Source organism: Notolepis coatsorum (genome assembly GCF_963971535.1).
Source record: "Notolepis coatsorum genome assembly, chromosome: 7".
In the NCBI taxonomy this organism is placed as follows: Eukaryota; Metazoa; Chordata; class Actinopteri; order Aulopiformes; family Paralepididae; genus Notolepis; species Notolepis coatsorum.
Window position 1 is genome coordinate 18,720,355 of NC_140171.1, and position 15,826 is coordinate 18,736,180.

At 44.4% G+C, this 15,826-nt stretch overlaps 2 protein-coding genes across 2 annotated transcripts in view; one reads left to right on the plus strand and one right to left on the minus strand.

Annotated features, from left to right (window-relative positions):
• LOC311231574 (uncharacterized protein) overlaps positions 1 to 15,826 on the minus strand; it is a 72,708-nt gene that overhangs the window by 51,103 nt on the left and 5,779 nt on the right. The window contains exon 3 of the mRNA XM_084318203.1: positions 10,255 to 11,158. Coding sequence (XP_084174329.1) covers positions 10,255 to 11,158 — 904 coding nt within the window. The remainder of the gene's footprint in view (positions 1 to 10,254; positions 11,159 to 15,826) is intronic.
• On the plus strand, positions 13,197 to 15,665 carry LOC311232169 (GTPase IMAP family member 9-like). The gene is made up of 3 exons (XM_084318869.1): positions 13,197 to 13,333; positions 13,561 to 13,623; positions 14,670 to 15,665. Exons 1-3 carry the CDS (start codon positions 13,324 to 13,326, stop codon positions 15,608 to 15,610), a joined length of 1,014 nt encoding a protein of 337 aa, XP_084174995.1. The 5' UTR covers positions 13,197 to 13,323; the 3' UTR covers positions 15,611 to 15,665.

The window sequence follows — 15,826 nt, forward strand, 5'->3', positions numbered from 1 at the left end:
TGTCGGGGGTCTTTATCCATAGAATAATCAAAGTATCCAAAGCATAATCCGTGCCTGGGAAGGCGGGCTGTCGTCGGTAGAATAATCCGGTATACAGGTCCACTCGCTCGTCGGCTCTGGGGCTCCTCGGGTGCAGCTTCACATAGGGTCAACCACCCTGGGTAAGCAGCCAGTTCTCTGCCCGAAACGATGGGGTACTGACTACGGTAGTATTCTCACCGCACGAAGCACTATATATTAACAGACTATTATTAGCTTAATAGACTACGTCCAACTCGACGATATAGTGCCAAATATGACTATTCAAATATTAATATACACGATGTCTCAATACCGATGGTAGGCCGAACTTGGCCTTACTCCCACACGTGGCATCGCGGGGAGGCTTTACGTCTGTGACTCTATTGGAGGGTAAGAAACTGGACTGAAAAGAAAGTCCTACTTTAGTAGCGCAGTATATATACGCACTATGAACAAATAGTCCCATTAGTGGTGCGGTAGCCAAATTCCTACGCGGAACTAGGACTTGTTCGTACATGTCGAGCGGTACGTTTGAACTGGGTCTGAGGGGTATGGCAGCCTGGCACCAAGGTCTCGACCAATAGTAGAATGGAGACTATTATGGGATGTTCAGTAGGCTAGAATGGATATTCAATGCATATTGTACAAGGAATATACAAGGGATATCAGGGAATATTAGAGAATATACAAATACAATTAAATATATATATATAAATAAATATATATATTCGGTTTAATCTGGCCCTTCACAACAGAGTCCATTCTCTTTGGATCAAATAACAAACTCAGCAAAACCAACAGCTTCTCTGTTACAGTGGGTGACAATATTGTCACAAGGAAAGAGGAAATTACATACCTGGGTTCCATCCTAGAGGCAAATCTTTCCTGTGACAAAATGGCATCCAATGTAATAAAAAAAGTCAAGCAACGAACAAGATTCTTGTACCGGATCTCCTCTCTGGTAAACAAGAATACCCTGAAGACTCTAACTGGAGCACTCATTCAAGGGTACTACGACTATGCTTGCACCTCATGGTACCAAAGCACCTCAAAGGCACTAAAAACAAGATTACAAACATCACAAAACAAACTGGTCAGACTACTGCTTGACCTGACTCCTAAAACCCAACTCATTCCTGTATTCAGCAGCAGTACTATGGAATAGCCTACCAATGGAGTTGAAGCCCATAAACCCCTTCTCCACTTTTAAATCAGCTATAAAGAGGTGGATCATAAGTAGCAGAAGCTGGGAGTAGTGACCAAATGGTTTCTAATATGTGTTATTCCTTTTTGATTATTTTATTGTCTATATTTTTCTTATTATACCACACATCCTGACATACACTACAAACACCCACGTCCACACACCAGTACATAGATCCACTGACACCAATGATGAAGGACCAGAATGGAAACAAGCCTATGGCTTTATTGTGTTTATTCGAATCCTATTGGTAAATGGTGATAATGTATACCTGTTCATCCTGTGATCAAATGTATATGTATGATTCCATTCTAAATCAATAACCTGTTCTATCTATCTATCTATCTATCTATCTATCTATCTATCTATCTATCTATCTATCTATCTATCTATCTATCTATCTATCTATCTATCTATCTATCTATCTATCTATCTATCTATCTATCTATTGAGCCGTACTGTATTGTACCCATTCTGCAATCTGTTAATAAAGTTTTCAATCAATCAATCAATCAATCAATCAATCAGTGCTCAGGTCACATGACGTCTCAGATCAGCTCACTCCTACTTCACAGTGCTTGATACACACTGTGGGCACACTAGCTTTCTATTTGGGGAGCAAAAATACAATACTGTAGATGCGTGGGCGGCCGGGTAGTGCAGCGGACTAAGCGCCTGTCTACCACCACAGAGACAGTGGGATCGAATCCAGCTGTGGTGCTTCCGGGTTGGCCGACCGTCCATACTAACACAATTGGCTGTGTTAGCAGGTGGGAAACCTGGCGAGGGTGGGTCCTGGTTGTTGTAAACAGCGACTCCTACAGGTCGGTCAGGGCGCCTGCACAGCGAGGGAGGGAAATGGTGAAGGTAGTGTGACCCTCCCACCGGTGTGCGAACCATAGCATGGTCTTTGGGTGAGCCAGATAATTTTTTTGCGCGGGGGGGGGGGGGGGGGGCGGCGGCGCGCGGACTGTTGGAGGATACCTCGTCATATATTCAATCAGTTTCAGTAACTACAGAACACATAATACTAGACAACTCACTTGTTGAGGTCCGGCCGTCTGGACGGTCTGGGCTTCCACGGCACGGTCACCGGGCGTTGTAATACTAATAATAGTCCCCACCGGAGCAGCACCAAGCAGGTGTAATTGTAACGGCGTCGCCTGTATGATCCCGCGGCCCGCCTCCTGCTGCTCTGTCAGCTTCACTGTCTTCGTGAAACCAAAATTGGTTAGGCTTACTTGTTTTCGTTTAGACATTATGCATTCCTGAGTGACCTTATTTACTGGCTGTCAAAACGATCACTGTGTCAACAAGTCACACAGCACAGGTTACAAAGTGGGTCAAGTTTGATTTGTACCGTGCGTGCGTGCAGGCTGCAGCAGCGCCGCCGCGCTCCGAATGGTAATTGCAAGAATAGCATGCATGTTGCCATATTACGTGTGAATTAGTGCGCAAATCATTAATCATACATCCAAAATAGCATACGTTTATTATTATACACGGTGATGATACAGAAAATTACAGAAAAATTAGAAATGCATGGCAAAAGTAGCATTTATTTTCAGTAATTTAGAGACCCCCAGGGGAGCTTTAGAGACCCCCAGGGGAGCTGATGTCTGATCTAGGGGAGCTATAGCGGACCGAGCTCCCCCCGTGGATCGCACCCTGCCTCCCACGCGTTACACTTCCCCAGTGAGAGTCCTCGCTGTCAGGTGAAAAGAGGCTGCTGGCTGTCTCCTATGTATCGGAGGAAGCATGTGATAGACTTCAGGGCTCCCTAGACTGACCAGTGGGGGGCACATGCACGCAACGACCAGGAAGGGGAGGGGGGAATTGGCATAACGACTAAATTGGGATGGAAGGAAAATACAGAAAATAGGAGGAGAAAAAAAGTGTATACAAAAAATAAATACTGTATGTGTTCAGCCTAAAGTTACAACGCTGCATGCACTCACACATGCAGTTTCCCAGAGGTGAAAACCAAGTAACGAACTCGAGGAGGGGTTATAGCATGCGGGTTAAGTGATCATTATATGATATTCTGTACCCGCAAAAAACTAAAACAAAAGGCTGGCTGCCACAAAACAGTCACATCTAGAGACCTCAAAACCTACTCTAGCGAGGCCTTTAACCTTGAACTGGAGAGCCTGGACTGGTCAGATGAACTCAATGGTACACTGGTTGAAGAAACATGGCTTGGTTTCAAAACCAAATTCTCAACAATACTAAACGACATGGCCCCCCTAAGAACCACCAGGGTAAAAAATCGCGCTGAGCCGTGGATGCACTCCGAAATACTGGCCGCTATGAAAACCAGAGACAAAAAATGCTCTGAGTTTCGTAAAAGTCAGTCAAAGCTTACTAAAAGCACGAGCAGTGAACTCCAAGCCCACGTGACTGAACTCAAACTAGAAAGAAACAGACTAAGAAACGACGTAAACTCCATGATCAAAACTGCAAAAAAGAATTTCATCAATGACAAAACTGAGGAAAACAAAAACAAACCACGTGAACTTTGGAAATTACTCAATAATCAACTAGGATGCAGTAAAAAACTTAAAACCAGATTCTCAAACATAAACATAAAAACGGACAACACGCTCATCACAGACAAGCTGGATGTAGCCAATTACTTAAACATTTTCTTCACAAACATAGCCACAACACTGGTAAACAAACTACCCTCCCACTCAGGGCTTTATGGGGTAGAACACATAGTAGCTTACTACAAAAACCTAGGGGTCCGCAAGGACGACTTCAAGCTGGAAATGGTAACAACAGATGAGGTACTCAATAAACTGAGCGCCCTCCAACCTAACAAGGCCACTGGCCATGACAACATCCCCTCCAAATTCCTCAGAGACTCAGCAGCCGCCATCACCCCAATCATCACACACATAATAAACCTCTCCATAAAACAGGGACACGTCCCCAAGGACTTCAAAATTGCGAGGGTGACCCCTCTGCACAAAAAGGGCAGCAAATTAGACCCAGGCAACTACCGCCCTGTTTCTATTCTCACCTCCATCTCGAAAGTCATGGAAAAAATAGTCTACGAACAGGTCGAAAAGTACCTAGCGGAAAAAAATCTAATCTACGAATTCCAATCTGGCTTCAGAACATCCCACTCCACTGACACATGCCTTCTCTATTTGAATGACCACATCAAACAAGAGGTGGACGCAGGCAAATACTGCGGCATGGTCATGCTGGACCTACAAAAGGCCTTTGACACGGTCAATCACTCCATTCTGATTGACAAGCTAAAAGCAATTGGTTTTGATAGTCTATCAGTGAGCTGGATGCAATCCTACCTTGAGGGGAGGGAACAGATGGTGGAGGTAAACGGTACCCTATCCCCCCCTCTCACAGTGAGCTGTGGTGTTCCACAAGGAAGCATACTAGGACCGCTACTGTTCCTAATTTATGCAAATGACATGTCGTCAGCTTGTGACTGCAACTTGTTCCTGTTTGCGGACGACTCAGCCCTGCTGGTCTCTGACAAGAACAAGTTACAGGTTGAAAAAACCCTCAGCTCGGAACTAGGCAGAATCTGCATATGGCTCGCTGATAACAAACTATCATTACACATGGGCAAAACAGAGTCCATTCTCTTCGGTTCAAATAACAAACTCAGCAAGACCGACGGCTTCTCAGTTACAGTGGGTGACAATATTGTCACAAGGAAAGATGAAATTACCTACCTGGGTTCCATCCTAGAGGCTAATCTCTCCTGTGACAAAATGGCATCCAATGTAATAAAAAAAGTCAACCAACGAACTCGATTCTTGTACCGGATCTCCTCTCTGGTAAACAAGAATACCCTGAAGACTCTGGCAGGAGCACTCATTCAGGGGTACTACGACTATGCTTGCACCTCATGGTACCAAAGCACCTCAAAGGCGCTAAAAACAAAATTACAAACATCTCAAAACAAACTGGTCAGACTACTGCTTGACCTTACTCCTAGAACCCACCTCACCCCTGCCCACTTTGACAACCTAGGATGGCTTAGAGTAGATGACAGAGTACAGCAACTTGCAATGGGCCTGGTCTACAAGATACACTACACGACCAAGGTACCCATGTACATGGCAAAATACTTCCCAAAGGTCAGTGAATACCACGATCACAACACCAGAGGGAGCTCCACAAATCATGTTAAACCCAGATTCGGCTCAAATAAGGGACTAAACACGTTTCGCAATTATGCCACATCAATGTGGAATGCCCTACCCAAAGCTGTAAAGGAATGTGGATCACTACCCACTTTCAAAACCTCTCTCAAGAGACACCTACGGGAGACTGCAATTCAACACTGGCCCCTGTAAATATCCTAACCCAACCCCCTCCAATGTACAGTCATTTACCTAGTATGGTTTTGTCAATAGTCCAATGTACAATTTTGTTTGTTTGTACAGAGTCTCCCCCCCCCTCAATGTACAGTTTTGCTTGTTTATACAGTGTGCCCCCCCCCCCCCCCCAACCACCTCCAATGTAAATTACCCAGTATGGTTGTCAATATCCCAGTGTACCCAACCCCCCCCCACCCAACCTCCTCCAATGTACAGTTTCTACGTCAAATGTATATACTCCCTTTTCTTGACTCCTTCTGTATCACAAACAGTACTGTATTTGCAAATCTGGTATGTCATAAATGTATAGATGTAGCAGTACTGACTATCTGTATGTCATGTATGTCATATATGTCCTGATGAATTGAAAATGGGGGACCCTGATGTAAACAAGACGAAAGTCTTTCTCTGGTCTGCATCCCCTTAACAATTGTGTGTATTTAAGCATTACATCACACGCAGGAGTGGTTTGTGACCAATAAACCATGCCTAGGGGTGGTTGTTAGGCCCGAGGCGCAGCCGAGGGTCGTTAGACCCCCCTAGGCATGGTTTATTGGTCACAAATCACGACTGCACGTGGTGTAAAGCTTTTATACAACTGCCAGATTCATCCAACCTTATTTCTATACAATAAACACACATTAATCGAAGATTTATTGAAAAAACCATCCGCCAGAAAAAGTAGTTCCCACAACTCCATGTGGAAGCAGCTTGAAGTGCATCCAACCAAACTAACACATCCAACTGTGTATTATTGGAATGATTGAGAGAAGTTGCCTCATGTGGAAGCAGCTTGAAGTGCATCCAACCAACTAACACATCCAACTGTGTATTATTGGAATGATTGATTGAAAATTTATTAAAACGTTTTCTTTGCCCTATAGGAAAAAAACGTTTTCTTCGCCCTATTTTTTTATTTATTTCTTTTAGCCTAAACTTAACCAGTTGGAAACCAGGGGTACAGTAATAAAATTAGCAATCAATCAATCAATCAATTCAATAGACCATGCTCACTTAAAACAGCGCTGCTTCTCTCTCAGTCTGACTCCCCCGCTGTTGCAGACAGGAGTGTGTGTGTGTGTGTGTGCGTGTGTGTGTGTGTGTGTGTCACAGTGTGTGTGTGCGTGTGTGTGTGTGTGTGTGTGTGTGTGTGTGTGTGTATGTGTGTGTGTGTGTTTGTGGGTACGCCAGCGTCGGACAGTGTGAGAGAGAACGCTGCAAGAAAGTAGGAAGGAAGAAATTTAAATCAATCAATTAATCTATCAATCAATCCGCCAGCGTCGGACAGTGTGAGAGAGAACGCTGCAGTCGGAAAGTAGGAAGGAAGAAATTTAAATCAATCAATTAATCTATCAATCAATCCGCGATTTTTCTTTTGTTCTAGATTGAGTCAAGACCCATCAATTACATCATCCAACATTGTTTAAAATACTAACACGTTCCCCTTGACAGAATCGCTTTATATTTAGTCGTTATGACGCTATCAACATATCCATTTGTTAAAGATTATTGTCCGCCATCTTGTTTTTTCCGACGGAGTGATCCGGCGGAGTGATGTGATTCGGTGGTGGGCGGGTCCTGGGACCAGGAGCGTGGATTATGAAGGATACATACGTGTAAATGGACTGTTTCAGCCAATCAGAATAGAGAAATTTGCATGCCGTTGTATAATGAGCTGTACTGTATTGTACCCATTCTGCAATCTGTTAATAAAGTTTTCAATCAATCAATCAATCAATCAATCAGGTGAAAGTGAAAGTAAACTGGCATTCACAAACACAAAGTGAGTTTATTTTCAGCAAAACAACGACACAAAAGCTAGAACAATTGTGCTTTTTACCTAGTTTAAATCATGGAACTATTTTTCAATGGTCCATTTCTCATCTGAAACCTTGTTTTGCAAAGGAAAACATGATGCAAGAACACAACCTATAATTAATTAGTAGCCTACGGTAATCCATAATATAATATAATATATATAATCCAATGGGTCTCATTCTCCAAGGATTTACGACAAAAAGGGCTTTCTCTTAGGGCCATTTGAGACCTTTTCGGGCCAATTTTGGGATTCACCAACCGTCCCAATAAAACATATATAATTAATATTATATTATAATATATTGTCTATATTCATGTCTTGCCCGAAAAGGTCTCAAATGGCCCTAAGAGAAAGCCCTTTTTGTCGTAAGTCCGTTTGAGAATTATGTGAATTATAGCAACTCTGTCATCTGCAACCCAGAGCGACAACAAGACCCGTTTCCTGTTTAAATCTGCAGTTTGTCGGCTGCTGCTGGTTTTAATGAGCTAAATATGCGAGTAAACGTTATTTGGAATGCATACTTTATTAGCAGTGGTTGTGGTTCTCAAAACCTTTTCATGTCAAGGACCCCCACATTTATATGTAATTGACCAAGGACCCCCATTTGACCATCGTTAATTCCCCCAAAATACCCCATCTGACAAGATACTTGATGTCACATGTCCAATCCGAATTCTATAATAATATAGAAAGTCTATAATCACTCATATACTCTCTCTCACTGTACTGACTTCTAGTGAAGAATATATGAGTGAAATTAATTAATAAATATTCCTCATTTAGCTGGGGACCCCCTCCAGGACCCAACCACTGCTTGTTTTCTCCCAAAGCACTATGATAACGACACCACATTTGATGTCAATGCTTTCCCAGTATGCCACTAATTTCTATCACTCTATCACCAAGAATGTTTTGCTGACTAATCTCAAATGAAGTTAATTCCACCAAAACATTTGAAGCAGATATTTTGTCATTTTCAAAGGATTGCAGCATAATGTGATAGATCCATAGCTCTGAAATGATTAGTATGTTATTATAAAAGGAGGAATAATCCACTTCAGTCAGAAAAGACAACAGCTTTTCTAATAAGAAATATTTACAGCTTTGTTATTCCTATACCTTTGGGTCTGTCTCAACGTATCCCCCTAGTAGTGTAGGCTTGCTGGCACAAGTAATGGAGGTCTTTGGTAAAGGACATAAGGCATACATATATATATTTTTATTACCTTAATTTTTTTTGTCCATTACTTGCAAACATGTCAAATCAACAGGTAAAATAAAAAGCAGAAGCAAAAGCAATAAAGTAAATACATTTATAAAAAACAAAAACAATCAAAAAACAAAACTATGTGAAGGAGAGCCCATTCTCGGCCCACATCAAAAACCTCACCTACACAACAATTCTACACATATATATATAAATAATATACATGTTTATATATACATTATAATATGACCCACAGACCTTGTTGTGTGCAGTTTCATATACGATCTACTTTCTACCGAAGTGCACCCCCATTCAGGTGTAGTTCGGTAGAAAATAGTTCCCTACATGAAACGGCTTATAATAAGGTCTGTGAAATATCTTGAGTAACCGGGTCATGATTTCTGGAAAGACACATTGCTTTTGAGTTTTTCAAATGTATATATACTGTATATATATATATATTTTGCTTTGAACGGCACACGGCGAGTAGCATTCAGCTCCATTGTAGTGGAGTGACGGCAGACGTCTCCAAAGCTGCAATGGACCTGTCTCAAAACCCTGCCCTTTTTTCTTGATCCTCCAATCACAGCTGTCGCTTACCTCTGACTTCTCAGTTTGTACGAGGAAGTCAGAGGTAAGCGACAGCTGTGATTGGAGGATCAAGAAAAGGGGCAGGGTTTGAGATAGGTCTTTGTTATTTTAACCCTTTCACTGCCACTCTACCAAAAGGTTAACCCTTTCACTGCGACACTACAGAAGGTCATGCATAACTGTGACATTGACCTGTTCTCAGCTGAGAACATTGTTACCCGTCCTGCTGACTTGTCGTACAGAACCACGTTATTCACGACTCTCGAGGCAGGTTGATAGTTCTCAGTTCACTTGTTTATTCCAACAGTTCTCGTACAGGTTGCAGTATAAGTGACTCATGTCATGTCTACAACTTCCCATGCCCCAAGAGAGTGCACCCTGGGTGCCACACCCTCTTATAGCCTTCCCAGGTCAGCGCCTGCCCTCTCCCCTCTACCAATCGCGTGCCAGCCCCAGGTTGGTAGAGTGCAGAGTGGCAGCGCGACTGACCAACCACCCAAATCCCAGGGTCGCTACAATACTGACTGCAAGAATCAGCTCATAATTAGTATGTCCATAATAATTTTGGTCTATGTAGTGGGTTAATTGTGATGAATCATAGCCTACCATGTGGTTAATGGTTAAAAATGAAATATCACTTGACAGGCCTAATTTATTGGCGAAGCGCCCCTGTGAGCATTTCATCTGAAATGTTCAGTTGCTATTGCATGCACTTATCTGTGTTTCATTACACATATGAGTGCATGCTTACCAACTGTTTCGCCTGTTTTACTGCAACACTACTATCACCGACATCTAAGAAGGGAGATCCCCCCTTGAACGGCCCTTCTAAGGTTTCTCTCCTCCACATTGCCTGTGGTGCATTTTTCCCTATTGCTAGGTTTTAGTGAGTTTATTTTATTTATAAAAAAAAAATTGGACTTTATGGTGTTTTTGTTTTGTTCTTGATTTATTGTGATGTTTCTTCTTGACTTGTTTAAAGAAGTCGTGTCCGGCCCATGGGGACATTAACGTGTGTTGTTGTCGGGCCTTACAAATACATTTGATTTGAAACTATCCGAAAAAAGAAGCCAAACCTCCCACCACAACTCCAACGATAGCCAAAGGTGCAAAACCCATTGCTGCTGCCACGGTAGCACAAGCCGCGGCTACGCTGGTTACTATCTTCCGCGTCCTGTCCCGTCCCTCCTCATCCTGTTTCTCTCTCAACATCTCTTTCAACATCTCCTGAAGAATCTTGAATCTCAATATGTCTTCCTCCCACCTTTTTTGTCTCTCCTCTTCCAGCCTCCGTCTCTCCTCCGCCTCTTGGATCTTCCTCTGAGCCTCCTGAAATATCTCACTGGTGTAGTGCGCTCCTCCGTTCTCTCTGACCACCGCCGCCGTCTTCTGCAACAGCTCCGTGACTTGGGTCCTGTCGTTCTTCTCCTGGTTGTTGAACACGTGGTACCTGCCCTTACACTTACGGAGGAGAGCCTGAACCTCGTCGCTCTCTTCAAGAAAGGTCTTCACAGGTTTCCCATTCAGCTGGTCGACGCCGGTGAACAGTATGATTGTGTGGCAGTTAGCCTCCTCCCCAAAGTTGGCCTGGATCCACTTAAGAGTGTCCCTGGTCTCCTGTGTCCACCTGTGCAGACTGATCACCAACAGGAAGACATGGGGTCCAGGCAGGGACATGTTAATGCACCTGTCTATTTCAGCTTTCACCTGTGCTACGGAAAGTGATGTATCGAACAGTCCGGGGGTGTCGATCACTGTTATGTTAACACTGTCCACACCGTTATAAAACTGCACTTCCCCCTCAGCGCGCTGAGCCTGTGAGGTAATGGATGACGCAGAAGCCTCTGCCTTAAAGGCCTCTCGTCCCAGGATGGTGTTTCCTGTTGCACTCTTCCCAGCTCCCGTCTTGCCCACCAGGACCATCCTCACGTCGGTCGGCAGCTTGAATTTGTCACTCTCTGCAAATCACAACATGAAGAACAGTGTGAGTTTCAGGGTTGGAACAAAGTCACTATGGTCTAAATGGGGTGAATATAAGAGAAAATGGGAATGAAAGAGACGGCCCTTATGCCAGTGGGCAGCGACCTGTAGCCTAGTGTTTTGGGAGCTGTTCTTTTACCTGCCCCATGTGACTTTGGGGCAATTTTGGCATGCATAACATTTTACTTTCAGCAGAAATGTTGTGCCTAAGCAATCAGTCTATTCAAGCTGCTCTCTGTAAAATAGTGAGAGCTCTCTCTCCCACCACATATCCCATAATAATCACTACAACCACTACTCATCCCATAATAACCACTACTCATTTAGCAGCATTCGAAATTATGTCAACAAAACAGTCTCTTACTCCCGCTTTCCTCCGTTACCGTGTTTTTTTAACTACCTTTTTATAATTTTTTTGTTATATGAGTTGAGACCCTTTTTCACAGACTTTGAGAAGTCAGCAAAGTAGGATGTCACAGTAAAAAAGGTTGACCGGTTCCTGTAGCCATTGCTGTTTACATTGGCAGCATTAGACTTCTTCAACCATTAACTGAAATAAACGTCTTCAACCATTATCAAAAAAAATAAAAAATAACCTTACTGTCATGCACTTGTCCTAATAAACTAACCTACACTGTAGCACTCTACACTTTGATGAACATTGTTACTCAGCTGATAGAGTTGTGCCCTTCCTGATGACTTGTCGTACAGAACTTGTAAGTCGCTTTGGATAAAAGCGTCAGCTAAATGACTAAATGTAAATGTAAATGTAGACTAAACATGCTAGTGGACACGGAAGTAATTTGTGATGTCACACTAGCCATCCCTATAGTAACCACTACCACCGCTACTCATCCCATAATAACCACTACCACCGCTACTCATCCCATAATAACCACTACCATCGCTACTCATCCCATAATAACCATTGCCACCGCTACTCATCCCATAATAACCACTACCACCGCTACTCATCCCATAATAACCACTGCCACCGCTACTCATCCCATAATAACCACTACCACCGCTACTCATCCCATAATAACCACTGCCACCGCTACTCATCCCATAATAACCACTGCCACCGCTACTCATCCCATAATAACCACTACCACCGCTACTCATCCCATAATAACCACTACCACCGCTACTCATCCCATAACCACTACTCATCCCATAATAACCACTGCCACTCATCCCATAATAACCACTACCACCGCTACTCATCCCATAATAACCACTGCCACCGCTACTCATCCCATAATAACCACTGCCACCGCTACTCATCCCATAATAACCACTGCCACCGCTACTCATCCCATAATAACCACTGCCACCGCTACTCATCCCATAATAACCACTACCACCGCTACTCATCCCATAATAACCACTACCACCGCTACTCATCCCATAATAACCACTACCACCGCTACTCATCCCATAACCACTACTCATCCCATAATAACCACTGCCACCGCTACTCATCCCATAATAACCACTGCCACCGCTACTCATCCCATAATAACCACTACCACCGCTACTCATCCCATAATAACCACTGCCACCGCTACTCATCCCATAATAACCACTACCACCGCTACTCATCCCATAACCACTACTCATCCCATAATAACCACTGCCACCGCTACTCATCCCATAATAACCACTGCCACCGCTACTCATCCCATAATAACCACTGCCACCGCTACTCATCCCATAATAACCACTACCACCGCTACTCATCCCATAATAACCACTGCCACCGCTACTCATCCCATAATAACCACTACCACTCACCCTATAACAATGTTTAACATCAATCCCATTGTTTTGCCGACATGTGATAATCAAAAATAAAACGTGTGAACCATCACTATTACCGTGATGGTTCCTATTTAACATGCACACAGAGAGACTTGAACCCGGTGTTGCCGTCCCACACTGTAGGGATACATGACGAAAACTGGAGACAATACAAGGAAATAGGAAGCCCCTTCTCAATAGGCCGGGGCTTCCAGAAAATTCCAAGTGAACTGGAGTGAGAGGGGAGAGCACCGGGGCTTGTTCAACACCATCCAGACCAGGGAAGACACATTTCTGCGCCTTTCTGAGCCTCTTTGCTGGTCATCTGAGCACTGGAATAATGGCTGAAGGTAAGACTAGTATAGGTCAGATGACTTTACTTTCATAATGAAACAGAACGGATTTACTGAATTTCTTTGTGTGGCGAGGATGCATCCTGTCTCCTGCTAGGATTAGGGCAATGTGGGAAAGAGGGAACACGTGTTGTACACTTACACTGTGAACATATTCAGTGGCCAATATCTGCGTGTATGCTGTGTTTTCATCTGTATCTGGTCTCCTCTTGTGTCATACACAGCTGTGCCTCTGCGAGAGAAGAAACAGAAAACTCTACCACGGGCTGATGGGTGTGGCCACGAGGGTATGTTTATTCACTCCATTGTCCGAGCCCAATTTGTCAGCTATTCGTAGTATTCTCATGGAAATGTTTTGCCGTACAATATGTCGCAATGCCACAGCTCATCGGCCACGGTCGTCATTTAATGATAATCACCTGCTGTTTGATTACAATCACCTGTTGTTTGCGACCAAGATGCCTGTGATCGAATACCATGAATAGGCCGACCATTTTCTCAATAGAAGCCTTTCTATGTTTGTGTAATTCTGTCTTCCAGCATGGCTGCCTGTAACATAGCAACCATTATTTTGTACATTGCAATTCAGCACAGCGGCCTATCCAGCCACGCCTACTTTCAGGAGAAAACACAGACTGTTCCTATTGACCGTCATCGTATTTGGCCTGTATAATACATCATATGTATGCCGGTAGAACGCTTACATTGTTTGAAAAGTTTGTTTTGTTAGTGCACCAAGTGAAGTGAAGCAATTACTGGCCACCATTGAGCATTCACACCATTGTGAAAAGTTATATTAGATTTGTTTTCAGGCCTATTTCCCCTGTCAGCTGCAGGATATTTCCTCATTTCCCTACTTGGACATTTAATATTCCGCTTATGAATCTCCAAGTGACCTAAAACTACTATTACTAAGAGGTAATGGCTATTCCTGGGCATTGATAGTCTTCGGCGTGATTTATTTCATGTGTTTTGTCCTAAAGTTGTAGTTTTTCGTTAACAAATGCCGTCTAATCCCTGTTTATTCCCAGAGTTGTTTTGTTTTTGAGGCGTGGTGATTAGAATTCAGAGTGGATGACGTATTGCTGGTGTGATGAATGGAAGAGATGGTTGCTATGTGTAAAACAAAGCTTACGGTATGAGAAATATATCAACAAAAACATAATAATGTGGTGTCTTATTACTGGATCTTGTAAACAAGTGACAGTAGAATAGTAATATCATATATAAATTATATTATAATCTATGAATTTAATACCTTTTAAGAATAAGAATTGAACACCCCGCAGATACCTCTTCTAACATACACTACATTTCCCGTCTTGAATCCCAGGTCTGGATCTGGCCGGCGGGCTGAGGATAGTCCTGGTGGGAAAGACGGGATCGGGGAAGAGCGCGTCAGGGAACACCATCCTGGGCAGAGCGGCCTTCAAAGAGGACCCCAGCCCCGTGTCGGTCACGGAACACTGCGAGACGCAGAGCGGGGAGGCGGACGGCACCCGCGTCCAGGTCACCGACACCCCGGGGCTGTTCGACACGGCCGTCTCGCAGGACGAGATCAAGGTCAAGATCGAGGAGTGCGTCAAGATGTCGATCCCGGGGCCCCACGCCTTCCTGCTGGTGATCCGGCTGGGGGTGAGGTTCACGGAGGAGGAGCAGAACGCCGTCAAGTGGATCCAGGAGAACTTCGGAGACGACGCCTCCATGTACACCATCATGCTGTTCACGTGCAAAGACCAGGCCAAGGCGGACAACGCGCTGAAGGAGTGCAAGGAGCTGCGCAGGCTCTCCATCACGTTCGGCCGGCGGTACCACGCGTTCAACAACAACGACGCCGACGACCGCGCGCAGGTCACCGACCTGATCGCCATGATCAAGGAGATGGTGCGGGACAACGGCGGGAGACACTACACCAACGAGATGTACGAGAGGGCCCAGCGGAGGCTCCGGGAGGAGGAGGAGCGGAGGACGCAGGAGGAGGAGGAGAAGAAAGAGGAGGAGAGGAAAATGTGGGACGCGGAGAGAGAGAAGAAGGAGAGAGAGCGAGAGAAGGAGAAGAGGGTCCGAGTCAAGCACATCCGCGCGGCGGCGGGCGCTGCCCTCGTGCTGGTGCTGGCCGGGATGATCATCGCGGTGGGGGCCAACACCACGGTGGCGCTGGGCCTCGGGGCCCCAGTGCTCCTGCTGGGAGCCGGGTGTGGCTTAGCCGCCGTCTGCATATGGAAACACAAATGGCGTAAAAGGTGTAAGGGTAGAACCAACGTCCCGGTATAACTAGAGAGGCGTTTCTCTCTCGCAAACGTTGGGACATTTCGATGCCTGGTAAAGATTCTACACGACTGGGGGGGGGGGGGGGGGGGGTGTAGTTAAGTATACAACAATGTCAGTGTTACGTGCAGGGGTGTAAAAAGTACCCAGAAATTATACTTAAGTGAAAGTATGGGTACCGTCTCAAAATCTTACTCAAGTAAAAGAGTATCTGGCTAAAAA